Source organism: Magnolia sinica, chromosome 12 (genome assembly GCF_029962835.1).
Source record: "Magnolia sinica isolate HGM2019 chromosome 12, MsV1, whole genome shotgun sequence".
Classification (NCBI taxonomy): domain Eukaryota; kingdom Viridiplantae; phylum Streptophyta; class Magnoliopsida; order Magnoliales; family Magnoliaceae; genus Magnolia; species Magnolia sinica.
The window spans coordinates 10,019,161-10,045,697 of NC_080584.1; the positions used below are offsets into that span (position 1 = coordinate 10,019,161).

Here is a 26,537-nt window from a genome sequence, read left to right on the forward strand (position 1 = left end):
GCCTCGAAACGACCGTGAATCAACACGAAAATGTTTGGGATGACCCTGAAATGCATGAGAATGATCATGGTTTGAAGCGATTTGACCGCGAAGTGCCTGCAAGTGACCGCGAAGTGAAGGGAATTGACCGCGAAATGCCTCGAAACGACCGTGAATCAACACGGAATTATTTGGGATGACCGTGAAATACATGGGAATGATCATGAATTGAAGCGAATTGACCGTGAAATGCATGGAAATGATCATGGTTTGAAGCGAATTGACGAAGATTTGAAGCGAATTGACGAAGAAATGCAATGCAAATGACCTTGAAGTGAAGGGGCGTGACCGTGAGATGCCTAGAAATGACCGTGAATCAACACGGAATTGTTTGGGAATGACTGTGAAATGCATGGGAATGATCATGGTTTGAAGCGAATTGATTGTGAAATGCCTGCAAATGACCTCGAAGTGAAGGGGCGTGACAGTGATATGCCTGGAAATGACCGTGAACCGTGAAGTGCACGCAAATGACCGTGAAGTGAAGGGGAGTGACCATGAAGTGCCTGGAAATGACCGTGAATCAACAGGGAATTGTTTACAAGATAACCAGTAACCATGCTTGTTGTTCCTTTAGAACATACATCATCCACGGAATAGGCAAGAATGACCGTGAAATGAAGAGGCATGACCGCGAAATGCCTCGAAAATGACCATGAATCAACACGGAATAGGCGGGATTAACCGTGGTATGCATGGAACTGACCATGAAGTGAGGCGATTGGACCGCGAAATGCCTCGAAACGACCGTGAATCAACACGGAATAGGCAGGAATGACCGTGATATGCATTGAAATGACCATGAAGTGCCCTTATAACATGAAGTGAATGGGCATAATTCAATATACTCTTAACAATTTCAAAGAAAGCAATAGATGTATTCAATATACAACATTTACAGTCGTATTACAAAAAATGCAATTCAAATTACATTATTTTGAAGGTATTGAAAATTTGCAGCTCCGACGATTATGACCCGCTTGTTTGCAACGTCCACATATTTTTGTAGTTCGTTCCTCTCCACGGGAAAGGATCCGTGCCTTCTTTGGTCTTCCAGCTGACCTCATTTGTAGCGGAGGCCGGATTCTCGAACAGTACTCCTTGAATGCAGGAGAAATTTTTCATTGACTTTTGTCCCATACTGGGTACACCGAATTTTCATAGGTGATCTGATAATTCCTCGCCGTGTACAACGGGAAGCAATACGAGTAATGAAGAAGATTGTGGTTTATACATGCTGAAAGAACATGAAAACAAGGCAAACCCTTTACTTCAAACTCGCGACATGTACATGAAAGCTCATTGAGTTTGACGGTATCATTGTAGTCTCCCACAATATAGTATTAATCTCGGGAAATTGCGTGGCAACGAACATCTCGTGCCTTCGGTATGAGATCCTTTATTTGTTTCTCGGCCCACGGTGTCAACGGTCCAACAAATGATGAGGCTGATTCTCTTCTTTTACAAAACATCTCTTGAATTTTCAATCTGACCGTCTCTATCAGCATAGTCACTGGATATTCTCGTGTTTCTTTGAATAGAGCGTTAACATACTCAACTATGTTTGTAGTCACCAAATTGAACCTTTTTCCTAGGAAATGCGAAGATGCCCACTTTTCATAACCTATTTCCCTTAGCCATGCATGTACTGGGGGGTTGGCAAGTTCGATATGATGCATGAATTTATCGAAATCAGCCCTCCTACAAGTCTTTACAGCCTGCCAGTAGTAGATTTTCAATGACTTGAACGTATCCACCAAGTTTCGGTATATATGGTAGGCGCAGTACCCATGGATTGCTGCCTGGAGGACATGTGGAACTTCTTTCATTAGACCTTTTATGACGGTCTGATATGATAACAAGACCAGGTAAATTCCCTAACGAATCGTTGAGGTATGTAAGGAACCAGTTCCAACTGTTGCTATTCTCTGATTCTCCGATACCAAAAGCGACTGGAAAGATGTGATTGTCACCATCCAATGCCGTAGCAACAAACAAAATACCCTTGTACTTACCTTTTAAATGCGTCCCATCAACGGCCAAGACCCTTTGCAGAGATGTTTGAAAACTTCTAACACACTGTCCGAGTGCAACAAAACATCTCTCAAACCTCATCGTCTGTTGATTCACAAGCAGAGAAGTCAAAGTCCCCGGGTTCGCCATCCTCAACTCATGTAAATACATCGGGAGTTCTTTGTAAGAGTCTTCATAAGACCCCATTACGCGATCGATTGCAATCTCTTTAGCACGCCATGCCTTATTATAGCTAATAACAATATTATACTTATCTGACATTGCGACTATTATGTCCTTCGGCCTTAACCCCATGCGTTGCTTAATGCGATTGACAACCAGTTCGCTGGCCAGCTTACTACTTGCTTGCCGATGATCACTCTTCATCCATGACATTCCACAGTATATTTTTCCTTGTAGGTCTTAATCTTGAATATTCCCGCACCGTTCACCCTAGATGCGTGCACCCTCCATTCACACTTATCTTCCATACATGCCACGGCGAATTTCTTCTTTGTGGAATACAATACCTTGTATTGAAAGTTGTTGCGGATTGCAAATTGCCTCAAAATATACTGACACCGGCTCTTGTCCTCGAACGTTTGGTTAACGGCTATATCAATTGGGTCATCAACAGAACATGAATACGGTGACAAGTCCGCATTGGTGAAACCAGCATCATCGAAAGGCACGATGGGAAGCCTTGTGGTGAAGTCCAATGATCGACCCTGCTCAAGCAATGAAATGTCGCTTCCACTCACATTTCCGATGTTGGATGTTGAGGGCAAATCTACTCTCATAAGTGAAGGTGTTACCATGTATTCAAGTTTGAGGTTCACGTCAGCCGACAACCTCACTGGAGTTGTTATGAAGTTTGATGTATGACCTTGACTTATCATCAAGTTTGGTGTATGAGCCGGCACGGGTACCGGAGTGCTGTTTGGAGGAACCTGTGAAGGTGAACACTTATATTTGTAAGTAAAGATATGTTCCTCACCCAAACTTCCTACTGCTGGGGTGTCATGTTCGAACCCACTATAACCGACCTGGTCTTCGAGTACTGGTTCATTAACGCGCTGCATTGTCTCGATGAATAAAGGGATGTAGTGATCCGGGTGCTTCAGTTGTGCTGTCAAGAATATTCTCACATCGTCATTGTCTTCAATTACAACTGGAGGGACTGATTGGTTTGTGCAAGGATACAATACCCTCAACCTTATATCGTAATCCTCAGTTCTACTCTTCGCAATTTTGTACATTTTCGATAGAAGCTGTTCATATGGAATGTCAACACATACAGCTGTAGTTTTCGACTCTCCACCCTTGTACGTATAACGATCATTTTCACAAACTAATTCCCCACCATATGAGCATAGGATGATTACTGAAGCCATTTCCTGAAAACAAACACAATAATATAACTCGTTTAGTGTTCACATGTATATGGTGGATTTGACCGAGTAGTAGGAAATCCACCATTGTACCAGCTCAAGTATGACAGGCTTATCGGTCAGATTCGCAAAATTTTAAATTACAGGAATGTATGCCACTCAGTTCGCAACGATTTTTACTCACTTCACAGTCAATTTTACTCACATCCAGGGAATGTTGCATTTTTCGCGATGAATTATCATTCAATTCTGGGTCCTGAAAGGATTGAAAATGATTGCAAAGTAAGTGAACAGGTCCCGTTTGATTTTTGGGCTCACTTGTATTTACCATGTAATTACAAGTAATAATTATTTACCTATGTAATTACAACATCTTTCCCAATGTAGACCGCGAAATGAATTGAATTGACCGTGAGGTTAGGGAGATTCGCATGGAATTAACTGTACAAATGCGTGGAATAGACCGTTGAGTGAAGGGGATTGACCTTCAAATGAATGGTATTGACCGTCAAATGAATGTCTTGTTGGAAATTTGAATCGTAGTGATAACAATTCGCAATTTCAGGGCCTATTTGGTTTTCTGGCTCAAGTGTAATTATCTTGTAAATGAGTAATCATTATTTATCAAGGTAAGATCTTTCCCAATGCTGACTCATAAATCGAGGAATTTACCGCCCATACATTATGCCAAATGAATTCAAGGCATGACCCCAAAAATTAGGCAAATCAAAACATCAAGTGGACCACACCACACGAAATCATGAGAATTGAATGCCTACCATTAAATACTTGTTGAGGGCCTTAGAAATTTTAGATCAAGCTTATATTTATACTTTTCACTTATCCGTGTCCATGTGACCCTATGAACGGGTTAGATGGTGAATAAACCTCAATGTGGGCCCAGTAAAAGAATCAACTTTCAACAGTGGACAAATTAAATCCATTGTTTCCTTTCATGTGGGCCAATTGAACATTAGATCTTCCAAATTTTTTCGCATCTAGCCTCAAAATATTCTAAATAAACAGATGGACGACACGGATATATTATATACATTATGGTGGGCCCATGCATTTAAGGCAACATTTTCAGACTGATTTTCTAGGTGAAATTACTCACTCGTTTCCAAACAAGTGAAAAAATGTAATAATTACTTCTTTACGGCGATTTATCTGGATTATAGAAAACCAAACAGGCTCAAAAAAAGCAATGGATGTATTCAATATATAACATTCACAAACGTATTACACTAAATGCACTACAGATTCAACGTCGTATTACAGAAACGCACTACAATTTGATAGTAAATTGCGTGAAAATCACCAAGTAGTGTATGAAGTTGACCGATCAATTCAGTATATTGACCGGAAAGTGAGTGAAATTGACCACGATACTTCATCTAATTGGATGGTCACATAAATTTGACTTAGCAATGCAGGATATTGACCACGTGAAATTGACCATGGTCTTCTATGTAAACAATTACAAATTTACCTAAAATTTAAACTTCAAGGTAGTTGACCGCGAACTACAATCACTCCCTAACACTCAGTGAAATCCGTGTTCCAGAAAAAGAATAAGAATGCGTTGATGTGAAACACGTTCTTTGGAGAGAGGTCTTCAAGATTTCACGTGCATTCGTAAAAAGAATGCGCTTGGGCTGAAGGAGAATGTAATAGGGAATATGTAATGTGATAGTATGATGAAGATTATATGGCGATTTAGTGAAGAAAATGAAGATTATACGAGGATTTAGTGAAGAAAATGAAGATTGTACGGCGATTTAGTGAAGAAAATAGGTGAAAAGAAGAGAGAGGGTTGATAGACACGAGTCCGGACGTGTTTTTGAGCGTAAATGAGATAGTGGGCTAAAATTGAAAAAGGAGGGGCATTTTCAACCTTTGGAAAGGCGTCCGTACAGCTGGGGCGTATTCTCGCAGAGGAAAATGAGGTGGGCTTAGTCTCCTAATTGGGCCATAAATGGGTCGTACAGTCGTAAATTACTCATAATACACCGCGTGTTCGTTTTGCATCCGTCGCGGTTCAGTGTCTAGTTTATGTGACCACCCATTGAGGCCCACTTTCTTATATGGTCTGATAATTTGAACCGTCCATTTTCAGATAACATCATTGATAAGACATTTTATCATAATTACCCTTCTGTAACGATAGCATCTTTTGAATTTTTACAGTTGAATGCAAGCCATTGAAAATTTTACTTTCGTTCTTCTAAATTCTTCTACAGATGGTGATGATCAATACCATCCGTTCAGCATTATTTTACTTAAGTAGTCCATATGGAATTGATTCCACAATATGGACGGTACTGATCATCTGCACTATCTCAACACGTCGGCACCGGTGGGTGGCGACATACGCTATATCGTAAGTCGCGACAGAGGGAAAATGAACTGATTCAACGACGGCATGGCAAGGCAAGCTCCCTCCCTCTCTCTCTCTCTCTCTCTCTCTCCAAAAATCACAAAAAGAGGATACGAGCATTTGGGTCCATTTCCTTATCTCTAGAAGATCATTTGGGTTCATTTCTTCTCTCTCAGCCATTTGATGCAGAAAGAGGTTTTGATAGAAAGATGAAGTTGATACGTATATTACTTGTATTTTGCTTTGGGTGTATACATCTCTTCTATTTGGTAGAGAGGTCCACAGCTCGAACTACAACAGACCCATTGGAAGGTATGTACGACACCTGTCTGTGTATTTATATATGTGCTATACATGCAATTGCAAATACGCCCTTATGTGGGAAATTGTAATTTTGTTTATACATTAAAAGAAAAATCCTCCTGCGCTCTCAGAGCATTCTTAGTTATGGTGCTCTTACTTGTGTCAGTTCACTTGGACGACCCAATTCAGTCCAATTTATTGATCTGGTTTGTTCATTAGGTCCAACCTATGTTTTATTGACTACCATGAAAATATCACACCAATCTAACAAATTTTAACCGTTGATCATCGGGTTTTAATATGGACGGTCAAGATTTATTTCAATAAAATAGGTCCAATTGACAATCTGGTCCATCTATTTATTAGGACACGTCACGGATTGCTTATAATTTTAAAGAATCACTATTTTTAAGGAATGTAGTAATCTCATCCATAGCTTGGAAAGGAAGGCTACAGAAAATAAGGCGAAATCGAGGGTGAATTAGAGCATTCGATGAGTTTGATTTTTGGATCGTAGTCCATGAAATGTGTTCTGGACTTAATAGACTGCCCAGATTCATCAATTGAACTATCCAAATGGACCGATGTAAATAGGAGCACTATAATTTATAGAGTGCTCCACGAGCACGGGAGCATTTCTCTAGATTAAATGTACGATTTTATTTATTTGTCTTTGTGATTGAAGGTTTGGTCGTTTTCTTGCAATACAATAGAAACCCATGTGAGATTTCAAGCTTTTATTTTATTTCTTTTTCTTCGAGAGAATTATCATTTTGGGGGATTTGGAATAGTCAGAGAGAGAGAGAGAGAGAGAGTCACCTTCACCTGCCAAAGAAGAATTGGGTGCAAAGAGTATATACTGAACTTTCGGTGTATATGCTTTTGTATTATCTCTGGTCATGGTTGGGCAGTGATGCATGCAGCTTACGAATACTCTCTTTTGTGGGAAATTAGAATTTCTTTAAAAGTATCATTTTTTGGGCTCTAATTTTATTTTATTTTTATTTTTATTTTGCTTGCCAAACAAGTGAAACCCATCTGAGATTTCTAGCTATTTTTTGGCCTTTGTTCTCAAAGAAAGGAAAATTATTTTGGGCTATGAAATGGTCGTTGAGAGAGATAGAGATTCACTTTCACCTACTTAAGAGCATTTGGTTCAAGGAATATATACCGGACTATCAGTGTATCTACTTTTTATCGCCTCTGATCATGGTTGGGCAATGATGAGTGGGGGCCACCACATGCTTAGTGTTCGTGGGTGTATCCATAGTCACTATTTGCCTTTTCCATAAATCTGAACTCAGAAGTTGGTAAATAGCATATACACCCAATAATTCGGTGTATCAATGGGGGAAAAGCATATACACGAACGGTTGTATGCATGCGCCGTGCACCGGATTGGTAGAGTACTGTAATTTTATATTACTATAATATGGTACCTGTCACGGTATCCAAGGTGACTTATACTGCAATTTTTCATTTTTCAACGGGGACATCATTTTATTTTTGTTGGTCTGTACGAGCGAATCAGATGCCACACGCGTGGGCGTTGTGCACGAGCTCCACACTGTTCATCTGACGGGGCTACGTTGATATTCAGAAAATCACGCACGATGGACAATCCCATCCATCCGATCATGACTTTTGGGATTGTTTGGAACCTTTACCTTTGACCATTCATTTGCAATCCTCACAAGTAATGCTATCGGATGGTTAGGATTGTTGGGCGGGTGAGAATTATGGACGATGGCAGATGTCTGGTGGGCCTAGCCAGATGAACGGCTGGATCACATACATGTGTTTGCTCATGATATATTACAATATTTTATTTAATTAAGAATGGAGTGGTTTTGCCATTGGTAGCAAAACATTGAATCTAAAGCAATGTTGACTTTCTGATGCTAATGGATGAAATCTATCAGGGCCGTCAACCAGCTGGGTCCATTGGGCCAGGACTGTTCAAATGTTGGATTATTCGGATGTATTGCTATAGGGTACAATGACTTTAGCTTATGATTTTGGGTCATTTCTCAATGATCCAAGCTGTTTATATGATGGGCCTCACCTTGGAAGGGGGACGACAGAAAGATAATCCCTTTGATTGAATATTTAAATTGGTTCGTGTGGTTTCACGACCTTTGCCTGTCGAACTTGAATGTGTATCTTTCCGAACAATCCATTGGCAAAGCAACCTTTGAAATGGTTCGGAGTATTAGACAAATGGAATTCTCGTGCTATAAGCCATCCATGGTGGGGCCCACTGCCATGTGCCCAGTGCTGCGTCCAGCAATTGAAAAGAGTTGTGCTTTCAAAACTGGAAAATAGCAAGCGGTTGTAAGAAAGAGAGGAAATAATCCAATGCATGATTACATAGCTGAATCATGACCATCCATGCATGAAGTGATCCGTATTGTTGGCTCTTAACACATTTCCTTTGGATGGTGCAGTGGTCGCTCTAAACTCCATCTTTTGGGAATGGAACGTGTCTGCATTGCCTCCGTGGAACATAAGTGGTGATCCATGCAGTGGGGTCGCCGTTGATGATTCGAAGAGCATCGACGATGATGTGGACATGAACCCGGCCATCAAATGCAAATGCACGTTCGACAATGGGACCACCTGCCACATAACAGCACTGTATGTATGCTAACGCACGTGCTATACATTGATAACCTGATAGACATAACACATCCTATCTGTTATGTGATTTTGCTACATGGTCCCACCTCTTATATGATCCCATGATCTGGATTGGGCCTGTTAATTGGCTGGGATTTTATGATTGGCATCTTAGGCCACATGTTGTCTGCGATTTTGCTTCATGCTCTCACCTCTATCCATTTTGTGTAGTCTTTTTTTAACAATTTTTGAAATTTCATTGAAAAATTTGACCAATTTCCCAATATTTTCCCATCCTTTCCAACAACAATGATACATTACGCAGTATAATCAATATATCCTATATGATAATCTTTATGTACCCGTATCCTGAGGGTGTGATACATTATGCGACAACGATACATAAAACATTGTATATATCTATTGTTATGGGTAAAAATGAACTGACCAGATGTATGAGACAGATGAGCCAAACAGCTATACTCGATGATTATGGATTGCTTCGACCTCGGCCTCGATTACCAACCTTGGAGGTCGACCTTGGATATGACCTCGGCCTCGGTTACCAACTTTGACCTCGGATGACGAACTCGGCCTCAAGTGCCAACTTCGACCTCGGATATTGACCTCGGCCTCGGGTATCAACCTTGGCCTTAGAGGTCGGCTTCGACCAAAGACCTTGAACTCGGAGGTCGGCCTCAGATACCTCGTTACCAACATCGACACTTAGAATATATTGAGATAAGATCTTTGCCGTGGATCTCGGGGAGATAACCACGACGCATCTAGAAGAAGATTTCTTCCGTAATACGTAATCACCAGAGGCATTGTCATATGTGTCACCGCTCCCAAAAGTCTATAAATAAAGGCATCCTCTACAGTAAAACGCACAACAACTATCCCGATTCTTCTATTCCTCCTTCGAAACTACCTGACTTAGGCATCAGAGGGTCTCTGGCCTTAACCGGCGCCTCCAATGTCTTCTCCTATTTTTCAATAAATCGCAGCTACTCCGGTTATACAAACGCGCGCGCGCGTGTGTGTGTGTGTGTTCGGGGGGGGGATGCTCTCATGGGAACTTCATGTGAACTTTTGACGCATGATGTGGTCAGAAAAATCGAACGGTCCACTAGATGAGTCAAATCATGTGTCACTAGATTTTCTCTCGCCCACTAGATTAAGGGCTTGGTGGTTTCCAATTTTCTCTCGCCCACTAGATTTTTGGTTCAAGTATAAAAGTTCACCTATAGCGTTTCATGAGGTGATACATCTAGTGGACCATCTAGATTTTGGGCTCACATCATGTGTCAAAAGTCCTCACAAAGTTCTCATGCATCTCTCTACCAAACCAAAAATCTAGTGGGCCAGAGCAAATTAGGGGTTTTCAAAATAGAGCAAATCTCTGTGTGTGAAAATGCACGCGGGTCAAGTAGGCCCCGCTATAGTGTTTATGTGAAATCTATCCCGTCCACCAAGGGCATCACCCCATGTTAGATCCAAAGCCCAAAAATCAGCCCATTTGCGATTCGGGTGGACCACAATATTGGCAAGAGTATACAGGCTAAGTCTCACCCTACAAACCGTAACCCTTAGCATAGTGCACAAGAATCACAGACGGGTCCAGGCCTATATTTTGGAGTGACATCTATTGGTAGGATTGGATCTCACATACACATTATAATGGGCTCCATAAAAAACAAGGGTTGGCATCCCCAAAAATTTGTTTTTTAGGATTTAAATTGCGGCGGCAGTGTAACACAAGCATCGACATCATGTATTGCTGGAAAAGCTCTATGGGTCCCACCATGATGTATGTGTTTTATCCATGCCGTTCATCCATTTTTTCAGCTTATCTCAGGGCATGAGCCCAAAAATGAGGTAGATCCAAATCTCAAGTGGACCACACCACAAGAAGCAATGGTGATTGAACGCCCACCATTAAAAACTTCATAGGGCCCACTATAATGTTTATTTGCCACCCATCCTGTAAATTAGGCTACATAGACCTAGATGAAGTCAAAGCACAAATATCAGCTTGACCCAAAACTTTTGTCGCCCCCAAGAAGTTTTTAATGGCGGGCCTTCAATCACCACTCTCTTATGGTGTGGTCTACCTGAAATTTGGATTTGCCTCATTTTTGGATTCATCTGCAGAAATGAGCTTGCAAAATGGATTGACCACATGGATAAAACACATACATCATGGTGGGTCCACAAAGCTTTTCAAGAAGCACACAATGTCAGTGCTTGTGCTAACGTTAGGCAATCCAGTCCTAAAATCCCTAATGTTAGGGGACAATGACCCTTGTTTTCGATGGGACCCACCATGATGTGTATGTGAGATCCATGCCGACCATTAGATGCCACCCTAAAATATAGGCCTGAAGCCCAAACGTCAAGCTAATCTATGATTCAGGTGGGCCACACTAAGGGTTACAATTTGGAGGATGAGACTTGCCATGTACACTCTTTCCAATAATGTGGTTGATGTAGAGTGGGTTGCGAATACTTTCATGGCCAAGATGGACCAGAGAAGGCCCGATCGGAGGCAAAAGTGATCAGGACCGTCAGAACCTTAAAGCAGACGTATCTCGCAAATTGGAATGAGTTATTCGACATAACATATATGATTTTGGGGTAGGAGAAGCTTCTTTAGCCAACCAACTTGCTACTCCGGGTTGCCCATGCCAGATTTGTGAGATTCCATCATATCGACAGTTGAAAGTCCATTTTAATTCCGTTTTTACTATTTATAATAAGTTTTAGTTTGATCATAATCCTTGATCCTCTGAGCTTTCGGAGTTGTGTCCAACATGAAAAGGGCTTAGAAAAATTAGCAGAATAATGTGGTTAGGCCAAATTGGACACTATTTTTAGCCAAAAACATGAAGTTTAATAGAAATCATGACCGTCTATAAATAGTAAGTTTAATATTTATGGTAAGTCACGTTTTTTAGGGAGTTTAAGTTGGAGTTTGATTCCGAAACTTCTTCGTAGGTTTGATATCACTATTTTGAGGATTGTAAATTCGTTTTTATCTTGAATCAATTTATTTTCAAATTTATTAGAATTTATTTGTATTTTTCTGATTTTCCTTGTGGATTCAAGGAATCTATGTGTGGAGTCTAGAGAAGCTCCGTGGATTCGGAGTAATTATACCTCGAGGAAGATGGTGATCGATCTCATCAGGTCCATACCTGCGTCAATGGTCCACCTGAATCACGGATGGGTGTGAGTTTTGGGCTTCGCGCCTAACATGGAGTGACGCACTTGGTGGACGGAGAAGATTTCACATAAACACCATGGTGGAGCCTACCTTCGCTGCAGTTTTTTTTTTTTTTTTTTTCCATTGCTTTATTTATTACTGCTAATAAAATTAATTATTCACCGCTTACCAAAATGGTTGTACCTTCCAACTTGTTGTACTTGAGAATTTGTGTGTATGTATAATTGTTACACAATATAGGGATAAACATGGCAAAACAATTAAGAAAAGTTAATATTTTGAAAATCTAGTGACAATATCAGGATAGCTTCGTGCAGCTAATTTCTCGTGAAAAAATCACATGATTTTCAAATTTTCAGCAGTATTTGTATCATTGCCCACTGGAGTCCAACCGATTGACAAACACTATTCAGGACTTTCCATCTGGTGGGCCTCAACACAGAGATTCAGCAGCCCAAATTCCCACCAATCGTTTCATCCTAACCATTCATGGCATTGAACGTGGACCATTGCTCGTCTTCTACAAACCATCCATCCACGGTTCATGGACCAGAAAGTTTGTGTCATCCAACTTAATCATTTTTCACTATGAGGATGGAGGATGTGGCCCGCTGGATGAACTCTACATCACGATGAACTGAAAAGGTGGGCCCCATCACCATACCAAGTATCCATTCTTTGTATTGACAACAGTAATTCAGATTATTGTATTCATTAACAGTCAAACTAGTAGCACTCTTTCTGTTATATCTTCAAGTTACTTGACAATATCTTAGTCGATCGCATGTTACAAACTTCAATCATTTCTATGAACATGTTATATTTCCTACATCATGAGGAAGATTTTGTAGATCTTTTTGAACTAAAAATTAACATGATATCTATTTCATAGCAAATGTCATCTAGTGGGATTTTATTTTCAAGGTATAAAAAATCAGCCACGTAACAGGTACGTGTTATGGATAGAAGGGGCCCTGTAATGGTCTGTTATGGGGCCAAAACACGTTTTGAATAAGGCACTTTGTTTCAAACTAGGTTTTAATCTTCATAATAGACCATACATCATCTATGGTATCATCTCCAACTTTCACTGATGCTTTATAATAGACTAATTCACTTGCAACCTATGAAACGGTTGAGAATCTATCAAATATTGTTTCTGTTTATAAGTTTATCATTGTTGTGTTTCACTATAAATTATGAGTATCACATTGGATACAGTGCACAATATGTTTATTGGGTCAAATATTTCTTATCAGTAGAAGTCTTAGGGATGTCAATGGGTCAGGCTCGGTCTAGGAAAAATGAAAATTTGGAATAGGACGGCCGAACAGTTCATTATCCGGGCAAAGCTGACCCCAGGCTCACACGTTGACATTCGTAAGGAGCCTCGTGCTTGGCAATGGGTTGATTCATCTTAAGAGCCTTACACTCCTATGCAATTAAAAGACATTTTAAAAATTTTCTCAAGATAAATTAGACTATGTCAAATTTAGTAGGCTTGGACCTGTACGGGGTTTAGGTGAATGGTGAGTGTTGTGGGTTTGCTCTCCACATACGCATATTCGATTCTCCCTCTCCGAGATTACTTGATGCACATGGTTTGTGGGTGATTGTGTGCATCAGCAGGATTAGTCTTGCCCTAAAAAGAAGCAGGGACACCTTGTTGTCATTGTGTGTGTGTGTGCGTGTGTATGTGTGTGTGTGTGTGTGTATTAGTGTTTCGTGGCCGTAGCGCTACGTAGCGTCCCAAATAGCGTAAATCCCCTATAGTATACGCTATAGGGGTCGTAGCGTATGCTACAGCTACATAGCGTCCGTAGCGTAAGCTACAACGTATTTTTTTTTACTATTTTATTTTATTATTATTATTTTCACGTTTTCTTTGTTTCTAATATTGAGGAATATGACACTTGTATTATACTTGATACTTTTAACATATGGGATTTTTATTTCTTTTCATAATTGTGACTTGTGGTTTCAATTAGACATTATTAATTAAAGTGGTTTGCTTAGAAAGTTGTTGATGTGATAATTATTTGATTTGGCTTTTATATGTGAATTGGCTTTTGATAAATGATAACTAATAACTTTTTTAAATATGCTTATAATTGATAAAAATGAATAATCTTTTATGCATTTTTATATATATTTTTTTCCTTTTTTTTTTTTTCACTATCTATTATTTGTCCTATTTTTAAATTAAAAAATAGAAGTATCGTGTAGCTCACACTACACGCTACGTATTTACGCTACACGCTATAAAGGGCTGAGCGCTACACATCATGCTACCGCTATTTAAAACACTGATATATATATATATATATATATAATACTAGACTTGGCCAAGCCATAGGGCCAACTCATCCAAGTCTTGACTAATTTGTCGACTGAGTCGAGTCTAAGTTACTAGTTTTAGAATACTGATAAATTCATTCTTTTTATTTTTTACCCTTCAGGAAAGTTTATGCTTTGAATGCAAGAGGCTCAATCCCGTATGCGCTTCGGTATCTGTCGCATCTCACCAATCTGTATGGATTTCTCCTCCTTAGAATAATCAGTACATGAACAAAACACCCCTTTCTGCATAGGGGTCTTTTGAGCATATGGGGGTTACAATTTCAGCTGGCCCATCTGATTTTCAAGCCCATTCTATTGTGGGTTGGGCTTGGGTTAACTTTTGGGCCTGCAAGCTTGGGTCTACTTCAGCCAACAAATAAATGTATCATTTGTATTGGACATCATGTAAACTTTGGACCCCACCATGAAGGTCCTGTGGTGAGGAAATCCAGTCAATCTGCTCACCAGGCAGACTGCTCTATTTAGCAAGCTGGATACACCATTGAAATCAAAAGATGGCCAATGGTCTGACTCACTGTACACATATGATCCATCTAATGTGTGGATCAGCCTACTTTTTTAGACAAGTGATCTTCAATATCGGGTCCACCATTTACATGGCTCAGATGTCCTAAACACGTGAAGCTTTTTCGGGATAGAGGATGCTGCATGCCAAGGTAGACTCACCAATTATTTATGTTGATGCCTGATCAGAGCCGGACATTTACCTGTTAGTGGTGTTATGGGTCAGGCCTTGGCATAGCTGTCAGACCTATAGGTCAGTGCCCATAAAATAAATGATATGGGCTTGGGATCATGGGCTTAGGCCCAGTCTGGCCCATTGTTTCAGAGAAGCAATGGAACGAGAAGGCACAAAATCTGAAACATCCATCAGGTAGGCTGCTGTCAGAAAGTGCACCAATCTTATGATCATGTCCATTCGATCAAAGGCCACTAAAGGGGTAGTTGAAAGAAAAATATGCTAACAACCACATTGGAGTCCTTTATTTTGAATGGTCGGGATGATTTGATCGATGTGATTTGGGAAGATAGCCCATCTGTGGGGCCCCTCCTGATGGGAAATTGGGACCACTTGGTATGTGTGGCCCATCTTTGCTGCTTCAATACTTCTAGTCTACTACTAAGTTCAGTGTTTGGTCTATATTTGCAGGAATTTGGGTCGAAATTACTTAACTGGTGCCTTACCTTCATTTATTGGCGATTTAACATCCATGCAATACCTGTAAGTTACGTAACATCATCTAACATGTAATTAAAATTAGTTCGGCAATGATCATAATGTAGATGATGGTCATGATATTGATGATCATGAGCATGATGTATTCGTTGGCAATGATACTCATGATAATGTGTTGTTGGGGATTATGCTCAAAACCACTCTGCATGTGGTCTTACAGTCATTGCATCTAGATTGTCCATTCGGTGGCCACAACCATGGATGCCCCATTGGTACATAATTACACTGATGCTGGCCATCTGATCAATGGGCCTTTAATCATTGCATGTTGTTGGATGACCATTTTTATTTTAGAGGAATGATCTAGTGAGCTAACCGTATGGAAATGTTTCCATGCACCTAGTTGCATTTGGACTTGCTAGCATCCTCATCACCTATCTAGACTGTCCATTAGATTCAGTCCCCTCTTCATAAGCTTCCTTGAAAAAATCATACTGATTGCATTATCCAAACCGTAAAGTCAGTGGCATGCAAAAATGGATGGACAAGATTGTTCTCAGAGGACAGGGTCTAGTCATGGATGCCGAGGAGCATTGGATTGATGTGGGTTTTCGGAGTGGTGGACAAAGTGTTGACTGAACCAGATGGACAGTTCAGATTGATTACCATGCACTGAGCCCACCAGATCATGTCTCTTTATTTATTTTAAACCTCCATTTGAAGGCCAATAATGCAGACGATGGACCATCCACAGTGTAATCCATAATGTGGATGGATAATCAGAATGGTCCCCATGCTTCACATTGTTATGGATGGGCCAAAATCTGCAACTAACACTGAGCCGATAATTCTCGTCCATCAATATTGACGAATGGATATGAACCATTGATAGGGCAACTTTCAACTGCCAATGTTCTTCTCTGCAAAATGGTCAGGATCACCCTTTCAGTGCGATTATTGGGTCATGCCCCATCAAGAAAAGGGGGCCTAAAAATCCAACCATCTCAATATGTGGGACCCATTGAGTGACACATGATGTATAGGCCCAAAAATCCAACCATCTCAATATGTGGGGTCCATTGAGCTACACATGATGTATGGGCCCAAATCAATACTTAGCTAAGCAAACTCATTTCTAATTCATTCATTTAGAGATCTATGTGTTTACATTTACATTCATCTTTTTTTTTTTGGTTTTGGTTTTGAATTAGGAACCTTGGTATCAATGCATTGTCTGGAAGCATCCCAAATGAACTTGGAAACCTTCAAAATCTTATATCATTGTAAGATATCCTTAATTCCTTAGTACATGATTAAATTAATTATGTGATTTTAAATTAATTTAAGATGAATTTTGGCTATGATTACAGTATGGAGTTGTTCAATGATCTACTGTAATCACTGACACTATTTTTTGGTGCAAGGGATTGTTATAGTCGTCCGATCTTGATCAGATGGGGTGTCACATGTGGACCAACATTCTGGACCCAACGCTACGGCGCCTACCAACTTGTCATTGTTCCTGATAGGGCTGGTTCGGATCATGCCTGGTCCATATCCTTTCCAGTTGGGGTCTAGTTATTGAAGACCTGAACCAAGATCCTATTTGGGTTTTGTGTACCCGCCGAGTACCTAGCAGGTCTTTGGATCTAGGTTTTGAGTTGGGTTCGGGATAAATAAGAGCATTTGCATGGTTGAGCCCATCCGCTGGATGGATTAGATTGCACGCAAATGTGCCACTTTGAGAAGGGGTTGGTGTGTAAACGGGTTCACGTGTGGCTAAGGAAACTTCACTTCTTTTGCTAGAATAATCAACAAATGCTAAATATATAAATCTACTATTAAAACTAACCAGACCTGACCTGGTTCAAACTGATTTTAAGCAGTCCATCACATGGACCCAACCCAGACCTAAACTGACTACCGACATGGGGCCTATTCCTGCCTGCTGATATCCCCAAAGTGCCCTTGCAAGTGAGTACTTGACCAATCATCATGAGTCCATGTGGCATGTGTCTAGTCATTGGACATTGAATTTATCATTTTTCTTGAATTATTTTGATTTGGATTCTGTTGCAGGAGCATTAGCTCAAATAGTTTCAATGGGCCACTCCCTTCAAAGATGGGGGATTTGGTGACTCTGAAAAAACTGTAAGTTATTTATCATATCTTTGATACCTAGCCCATCTACATGAGTATACATCCAAGCCATCCATCAGGTTGGTTGCCCAGTGCGGATGCCCAGGCCCAAAAATCAGGTTGCTCCACTCGTCATATGGGCCATGGTGTAAAAGGTTTACAGCCTGTTAAAGCAAGTTTTTTTTAGGCAGTCTACTTGTTCAGTATGGCCCACCTGACGAGTGACCCAGCCTGTCTTTTAGACCATGGCTGCTAGGTGCTGAGTAGTAATAATTATTTTATCTTTATGATGCATCTCTAATTCAATATGGGTGTTTCACTTGAGTGGCCCACCAATTGAAGTTATGCAAGCTGTTTTGTTTCATTGTGCATGGGCCCATAACCAGTTTATGGCATGATTACTTCCAATGCCTTATCTAGTGTCTGGGCATCATTGTTTGAAGTATCCCTGATATTATCGAAATATCTCCAATATTATCTTTATCTCCAGCTTGGCGATACCGATGACACCGGTAGCGATATCGATAGCACCGGTAGCATAAAAAATTCCAGGTATCGACGATGTATCATTACGGATCATCAATGTATCGAGATTGCAAATGTATTGTCAATATCTTTTTACTATGCAAATTCCAAGTGTCGCTTGTCTTGCCAATGTATTAATATCGCTAATGTATCATCAATATTTTCAATTGTGTAAATTCTAGGTGTCGCTTGTATCGTCACTATAACAATGATATGTCGATGATCTCGCCAATGTATTGATATTGAGAAAAATATGTTTATTAAAAATATTTCCATTTTAAATTTTTTTTATGAGCGCATTGTTGTATGCAGTGTTCAATTTGTAGACGATATTATTGATAATATCGTGATGTTATCATTATCGCAACATGGGCAATATCGAAACCACAATCTTTTGTTTCCTTTCCAGTTATTGTCGATTTCTTGGCAAAATATCATGTGTTGTCGATATTATGAAATATCAATGGATGGAAGGTTGGAAGGATATAGATGAGATGGTTGGACTAATTTCTTACAACATCACATGCTTTTAGGCCCCCATTAAATGGAAACATATTATGTATGCATTCTTTTGCAACTTTATGATTATTAAATATGTAAATATGTGTATTTTAGCATCTCCTGTAGTTTCACTGAAAAATTCCACTGTTTTTTCAACGTTTCCCCACATTTCTGGTTATCGGCGATATTATTGGTGATATCGATATTGTTTCTGTATCCTTGGCCATCGAAACTTGTAGCGATACTGATACTTCAAACACTGCTGGGCATCACAAACAAAAACGAATGATATGCAGCAGAATGATCTCAGACAGATCATGATCTTCCAGTGATCAAACACCAAGGCCCACTGAAAGTTGATTCCACAATGTCCTTGATTTCACCAGGAATATAGTAAAAGAACCATCCAAAAATATTGGCTACGAAAACTAGATAAATATGGGTGGCCCCCACCATCTGATTGCAAACTTTTTTACTTGGACAGTTACATAGACAGTTCCGGTGTCAGCGGTGCGATTCCTTCAACATTTGCCAATCTAGTAAACTTGCAGACAGTGTAACTCTCTCTCTCTCTCTCTCTCTCTCTCTCTCTCTCACTTTTAATTTTCTTCTAAGCAATGAAACTATCTTAAATTTGATTATTTTTTTTTTTAAAACTGTAAAGCATGTTGCAATCTCAGGTGGGCCTCTGATAATGAGTTAAATGGCTCGATACCCAACTTCATAGGGAGCTGGACTAAGCTTAAATCTCTGTAAGTTAATATACTGAGATTTGCTCTTTCCTCTGTCAATTTAATCTTTTTTATTCTCCGTCTTAAGGCTGCAGTCAAACCACTATATGTTGGGGCTCGACATTATGACAAGGTTTGGTTCATCTATCACACGGTCTTAAAAGTTTGGCCTGGCCATGGCCCCTTCTTTTACCAGCAATAGTCATAATAGATGTGTTGTCAGATGGGGTCTGGCTTCGGCCATTTTATTTCCAGACCTGAAATTCATGCTCTGGCCCTACCAGTCATGAGTGCAACTTACCCAGAGACTAAAATAGGTACAACTTTCCCCGACTCGTTCTTACTCAGTCAGGTTTTGGAGAGTGACTCAACCCAGTCGCCCATTCTCTTCTCACTGATACCAAGCCAGAGTCGACTCAGTATTGGATGATATTTTGAACCATGAGATAACTGGGCCTACAAATCAGGCCTGCGACTGGCCCATTTGATCATTGTAGAGAATTTTAACCCATGAATGCTAATGTAGGAGGTTTCAAGGGAATGCTTTTCAAGGTCTGATACCATCAAGTTTTTCTAATTTAACATCCCTAATCGATCTGTGAGTATTTGCATTGCTTAGTCATTTCCAATTTAACTATAATTTTTCTTTTATTTTTGTTGTTTAATTGACTATCTAATGGTCACATAGGCGAATTAGCGACATAACGAATGGGACCTCGTCGTTGGCATTGATTAAGAACATGAAGAACTTAACCACCTTGTAAGTGATCAGCATACCAATCTATATTTGTTCTTGTTTGTTGCTGCTGCTGCTGCTGCCGTTGCTGTTCTTGTTGTTTTGATACAATTGAATTCTGTGTTTTTGTGTAGAATCTTGAGAAATAATGGGATTTCGGATGCCATTCCATCTGACATTGGCGAGTATCAATCACTACAGCACCTGTAAGTTGTTCACAACACAATCTCCTATATTTGCTGAGTGATTAGTCCAGGTCCACCCATGAGAGCCATCAACAGGTCTGGGTATGGCCTGAGGCTGAGCCAGAACAGAAAGACCTGCATACTATGGGAGCAGGCCCAGTCCATTTATTCCCTGGTCCTGAAAGTAGGCCCAGGCCTGTCCATCGGCCTAAAAATGAGACCCAAGTCCAGTTGGGTCCAAAAACCCTCAACAAGCTATCTTGGTCTGTTAATATCCCTATTTGGTGGGCAGCTACTTGCTTCCAGTGCTACCACATTAGTCAGTTTGTATTTTGTTTTTTCTGTTGTTAAATTATTTCTTCGTTTTACATTTTCAGGGATTTGAGCTTCAACAATTTAACTGGTGAAATTCCAATTTCTCTCTTCAATTTGACTTCACTTCGTTACTTGTAAGAGCCAAACACTCTTCTATTCATGTCATTTTCATTTTGGTCCTAGCATATGATTTTTAACTTGAGTTTGGATCAAATATGAATGTTTCTAAATTAAGCTGAATGTGCAAATAGACATATGCGGCCCATTGCGACGTTTTAATGACATCCAATCCATTCATCACATGGAAGTAGGCAGGGTTCCCACAACCTTCTGGATGTGCATAGGTAAAGAAGCTAGTCCATGAGAATAGGATTCGTCTTGCCACATAATATAGAAACATTGACGAGTAACGGGTTAGCAGATACAATGAAATGAAGAAGAGTTAACATAGCTTATGTTTAGGAGACCAAATGGAAAGGAGCCAAAATTAGAGAAATTGATGGATATAAAGTTTGGTATATAGGAAAGGAGTCAAGCATAGATAGAAATGGGGGTAGGGATGGTGGTAGATGAAGTTTTAAAGGATATAGTTGTAGATGTTAAGAGAATAATTGGCAGGATTTTATTAATAAAATTTGGGTTAGGAGAGGAGATAATCAATGTTATTAGTAAATATGCGTTGCAACTGCAAGTAGGCTTAAAGGATAAAAATAACTCAAGCTATGAAAGGTGATGAAGAGAGGCCGTCTAGTTCAACAAGAGCTACAACATGCACTCCTTGGTGTAGAGAAGTGTCCTACGTCTACGAACATTGAAGACTAGGAAGAATTGGATGAGAGGGTGAAAACCTCAACCAACTATGTCTACGTCTACCAACTATGTTTGACAGATGGCGTCCTTTACAATGTTCTTGATCAAAAGACCACCACAGGACTTTGGAAGAAGCTAGATAGCTTGTACTTGAGAAAGTACATATATAATATGAAGATGGTGGAAGGGTTGGATCTTAATGATCACATCAACACGTTTAATCAGTTCATTTGCAAATTGATGAGTGTCGATGTGAAGATTGGCGATGAAGATCAAGCTTTAATTCTGTTGAAATCTCTTCCAGAGTCTTATGATAGCTTTGTAAACACTGTGCCATGGTAGAGAGACTATTGATGTTGAGACTGTCATCTCAGCCCTTCAGTTGAGGGTGTTGAGAAAGAAGGACAACGGTGTAAGTTCCTCTATGGATGTGTTGGTAGGTAGGGGAAGAAATTCTGAGCGGGAGAAGGCTAACTCGCGATTGTGGTCCAAGTCTATGGACAAGGGAAAGATGAAGTGCTAGAACTGTGGAAGACAAGGGCATATGAAGAAGGAGTGTCGAAATCCTAAGGCCCAGAAAGGGAAAAAATCAGATGAAGCACCAAAGGAGGCCAACACAACGGAATCCAATGAAGAGGTGGAGGGTTTTAACATTCTGATCACATCCAAATCCGGATATCTTAGCAATGGGTGGATTTTGGATTCGGGGGCTTCATACTACATTACTTTTCAGCAGGATTGGTTCACTAGTTATAGTGAGTGCGATGGTGGACAAATATTTATGGAAAACGACTTTGCTTGTAAGGTTGTTGGAATCAAAACGATGCGCATTATGATGTTTGATGGAACAGAGCATATTTAACAGATGTGAGACACGTTCCTGAGCTGAGGAAGAATCTGATATCCTTGGGAGCTCTCGATGCACTTGAGTGCAAATTCACCGGTTATGATCGTGTCTTGAAAGTTTCAAGGGGATACTCATATTGATGAAGGCACAACGGAGCTATAACCTTTACAAGTTGATCGGGAATACCATATCGGGTGGAGTTGCAACGTCTGTAGCGGAGTCCATGTCGGCACGTTTGTGGTATGCACATCTAGGCCACATAAGCGAGGACGGTATGATGGTACTTTATGATTGTTGCTTGATTTCTGCATTTAAAAGCATTGATTTAGATATATGTGAGCATTGTATATTTGGCAAACAATCAAGGTTATCTTTTAGGCCGGGAAAACATGCTAATAAGGGTGTTTTAGATTATGTGCATTCTGATGTATGGCGGCCGTCGCCCGTAGTTTGTAGAGGGGATTCATCGTTCTTTGTATCAGTCAAAGATGACCACTCTAGAAAGGTGTGGGTATACTTCATAAAGTATAAATCAGACATTTTTGCCACCTTCAAAGTGTGGAAGGCAATGGTAGAAAAACACTCAGGGCAAAAGTTAAAAGTATTAATGACGCACAACGATGGAGAATTCACTTCGAAGGATTTCAACCAATTTCGTAAATATGAGGAGATCGTACAACATAACATAGTCAAACACACATCAGAGCAGAATGGTGTGGTGGAACGAATGAATCAAACTCTCTTGGAAAGAGCCCAAAGCATGTTAAGCAATGTTGGGTTAGGTAAGGAGCTATGGACCGAGGCTATTGACACGGTTTGTTTCTTAGTGAATCGGTCTTTGTCTACACAGATTGGTTGTAAAATTGTAGAAGAAGTGTGGAATGGTCATGATGTTGATGACTCAGGGTTGCGAGTATTTGGTTGCAATGCTTACTCTCATGCTGATGTCGATTGATCGATACTCAGATCGATGACATGTACAGTTTTGTGTAATTGCGTGAATTGTTTCCTATTCCAGGTGTTGTACTATATATATGGGTGTAATTGCGGGATTTGAGTATTGTAAGGAGGGCTAATACGTTTCTAAGGTTTTGAGAGGAGAACACGAGGGTTTTCCAAAATTGTAAGTGCTTCCATCTCTTCTATCTCTTGTACCTTTTGCTTTCATAGTGATTGTTGTCACTTTGTGCCATGGGTTTTTTTCCCACAAGGGTTTGTCCACGTTAAAATCATGTGTACTTGTGTATGCTTTGTTTGCGTTTGCTTATTGTTGTGTGATCCGAATTTGGGGTTTGCTTTCACGAATTCTCAATAAAATGAATAGTTTTAGAAAAATACCTTGGGAGCCTTAAAACTCACTTTAATCTTGCTAGAAAGTTCCAAAAAATAAATCTTCTAAAATCAAGATCTATTAAACCATACACTTCATTTGCTACATGGTTGAATGAATAGTACAAATGTTAACATCAGTTGTACGGTAGTTGACGTCAGCAAAATATGGCATGTATGAATAGAACGGCAAGATGAGTCCTTGCTTTGATACCAAGTTGAAGTAGATTGGAGAAGAAATCAATAGGAGTGGAAGAGGAGGTGTAGAAAGAGAAGAGAAAAAGATGGCTAGGGCAATGGTTGTATTGTTATATGCATCCAACCCTCATATTATTCATATATATGTACACATGGTACTCCAACAAAGGATATGAAAACATATACACATGCACACAAATAAAGACAAATTCACGCACATACACATATGATTGAGTAAAGACTATGGCATGATAGAAATGAATTAGAAAACCAACTGTGGGAGAGAGTGATTGAGCAGAGACTAATGCATGAGAGAAATGATGGGGTTTTCCTCTTCAGTTTAGAGGAGAGATAGTGCAACAGGTTGAAAATCGGAGTGTTTCACCGCGCTGCTTGACTAGTCGAGTGTGGCTACACGACCAGTCGAGGGTGGCGCTCGACTAGTCGAGTGAGGCTCGACTCAAAGTCCAGCGACTAATTGAATTAATTCCTCCGAGGTGCTCGACCAGCCGAGGGAGGTGCTCGACCGGTCGAGGACTCTGCTCGACCAGTCGAGGTTACGTAGATTTGAGTCCGGATTTTGTGTAGATTGTGAAAATTTGAGGCAGTTTCGCAAGAGGTGCGAAAGGGAGTTGCTTAAACTATAAATAGGGATTCCTAGGGCTTTTCTAGGTAATGCAAGAGAGTTTCCTAAAGCTTTGCAAGGGTTTGCTAAAGGGTTTAAGGCTATCAAAGGTGTGAGAGAGAGAGAGAGAGAGAGAGAGAGAGAGAGAGAGAGAGAGAGGAAGCTTGTGGAAGGAAGGGTTATGCTTGTAGAAGTGATCTACTGTGCAATCAATATCTCAGTGCTTCTACGTCCTCATGATCGGTGAGATCTCTTCGTTTTCTTTATTCTCTTATTGTTTATCCACTCTTGCGTGAGTGAAGAAGGTTTGATCCAAGCGGTGTGTGCTTGTAATTGGTTATAATGTTCTACTTCATAGTGGATTGTTGATCTGGACGAGGTCCCGTGGTTTTTACCTCTTTGAGGGTTTTCCATATAAAAATCTCGTGTCGTGTAGTTTATGCTTTGATTTATTTCATTGCTTTATTATCCTGTAATTCTGGTGTTTTTGGGAGGCTAGATCCTAAGGTTTTGTGTAACGGCCCCCAACAAAGTGGTATCAAGGCTATTGGTTTGTTGAACGGAGTGGGATTGGTTTGAATTATGGAAGGTGGCTCATCAAGGATGATCAGTCTCAATGGTTCTAACCGGACCATATGGAAGGCTAAGATGGAGGACTTGCTCTATTACAAGGACTTGTATGCTCCAATCTTAGGCATATCAGCAAAAACAAAGGATATGACAGATGATGATTGGAAGAACTTGGACTGGAAGGCGGTGGGGTTTATTTGACAATGGTTGGACGATTCCGTATTCCACCATGTGTCTATGGAGACCTCAGCCGCTAGCCTATGGCTAAAATTGCAAGGGTTGTATGAGAGGAAGACAGCCGGCAATAAAATTTTTCTGATAAGACGACTTGTGAATCTCAAGTTCAAAGATGGTGGTTCTGTGGCTGAGCACATGAATGAAGTCGGCAATATATTGAACTAGCTCTCCTCTATGAAGATGGTCTTGGACGATGAACCACGGGCCTTACTATTGCTTAGTTCATTACCTGATAGTTGGGAGACATTGGTGGTGTCTCTAACTCACTCCGCGCCAGACGGAAAGGTGTCCATGGAACAAGTAACTAGCTATCTCTTCAATGAGGAGACAAGGAGGAAGTCTTAGGGGTCTACTCAGCAAGAGGCCCTTGTGACACAAGAACGAGGGAGAGGAAAGAATAGGAATGGCAAGAAGGCCCGAGATAAATCAAGAGGTAAGTCGAGTACCAGGAAGGATGTTGAATGCTGGAATTGTGGCAAGAAGGGCCACTACAAGCATGAATGTCGTAATAAGAAGAACGACAAGAAAGGAAAAGGAAAGGAGAAGGAAGATGAATCAGATTCCACTGTGGTCGCTTCAGATAGCGACGTTAGTTATTCTTTTAGCAGATCATGATGTTTGTCTCACGGCTACGAGTCAGGACACCGACTGGGTGATAGACTCGGGAGTCTCGTTTTATGCGACTTCACGTAGGGACTTCTTCACAAGCTACAAGTTAGGTGACTTTAGGACCATGAAGATGGAAAATTCTGGCATATCGAAGATCATAGAGGTCAGTGATATTTATGTGAAGACTGATGTGGGCTGCACATTGGTTCTCAGAGATGTGAGGCACATTCCAAACCTTCGCCTCAACTTGATGTCAATGAGAAGGTTGGATGATGAAGGCTATGAAAGCCGTTTTGCTGGTGAGCGCTGGAAGCTCATCAAAGGTTCGTTGATCACAGCCAGAGGAAAGAGGTGTTACACCATTTACAAGGCAAGTGTCAGTGTATGCAAGGGTGGGTTGAACGCAGCGGAAGATTCAGCTATTGACATGTGGCACAGGCGTCTAGGCCACATGAGCGAAAAATGGCTTCAGGTACTAGCGAGGAAGCGGCTCCTTCTAGACATGACATGTATACCTCTCAAAACTTGTATTGATTATTTATTAGGAAAACAGCATAGAGTTTCATTTGTTAAATTTACTTCTCATGTTAATAAAGTGCATGCATTAGATTTGGTTTATTCTGATGTTTATGATCCTATGAGGACAAAAACCTTGGGCGGGGCATTGTATT

The 26,537-nt window shown here is 40.4% G+C and overlaps 1 protein-coding gene across 1 annotated transcript in view; it reads left to right on the forward strand.

Annotated features, from left to right (window-relative positions):
- Positions 1-6,052: 6,052 nt before the first annotated feature.
- Positions 6,053-26,537, forward strand: part of LOC131219919 (uncharacterized) — a 96,343-nt gene continuing 75,858 nt past the window's right edge. The window contains exons 1-12 of the mRNA XM_058214905.1: positions 6,053-6,135; positions 8,574-8,763; positions 14,431-14,502; positions 15,483-15,554; positions 16,721-16,792; positions 17,589-17,660; positions 19,159-19,230; positions 19,355-19,426; positions 19,932-20,003; positions 20,094-20,165; positions 20,276-20,347; positions 20,704-20,775. Coding sequence (XP_058070888.1) covers positions 8,699-8,763; positions 14,431-14,502; positions 15,483-15,554; positions 16,721-16,792; positions 17,589-17,660; positions 19,159-19,230; positions 19,355-19,426; positions 19,932-20,003; positions 20,094-20,165; positions 20,276-20,347; positions 20,704-20,775 — 785 coding nt within the window. The 5' untranslated portion in view covers positions 6,053-6,135; positions 8,574-8,698. The remainder of the gene's footprint in view (positions 6,136-8,573; positions 8,764-14,430; positions 14,503-15,482; positions 15,555-16,720; positions 16,793-17,588; positions 17,661-19,158; positions 19,231-19,354; positions 19,427-19,931; positions 20,004-20,093; positions 20,166-20,275; positions 20,348-20,703; positions 20,776-26,537) is intronic.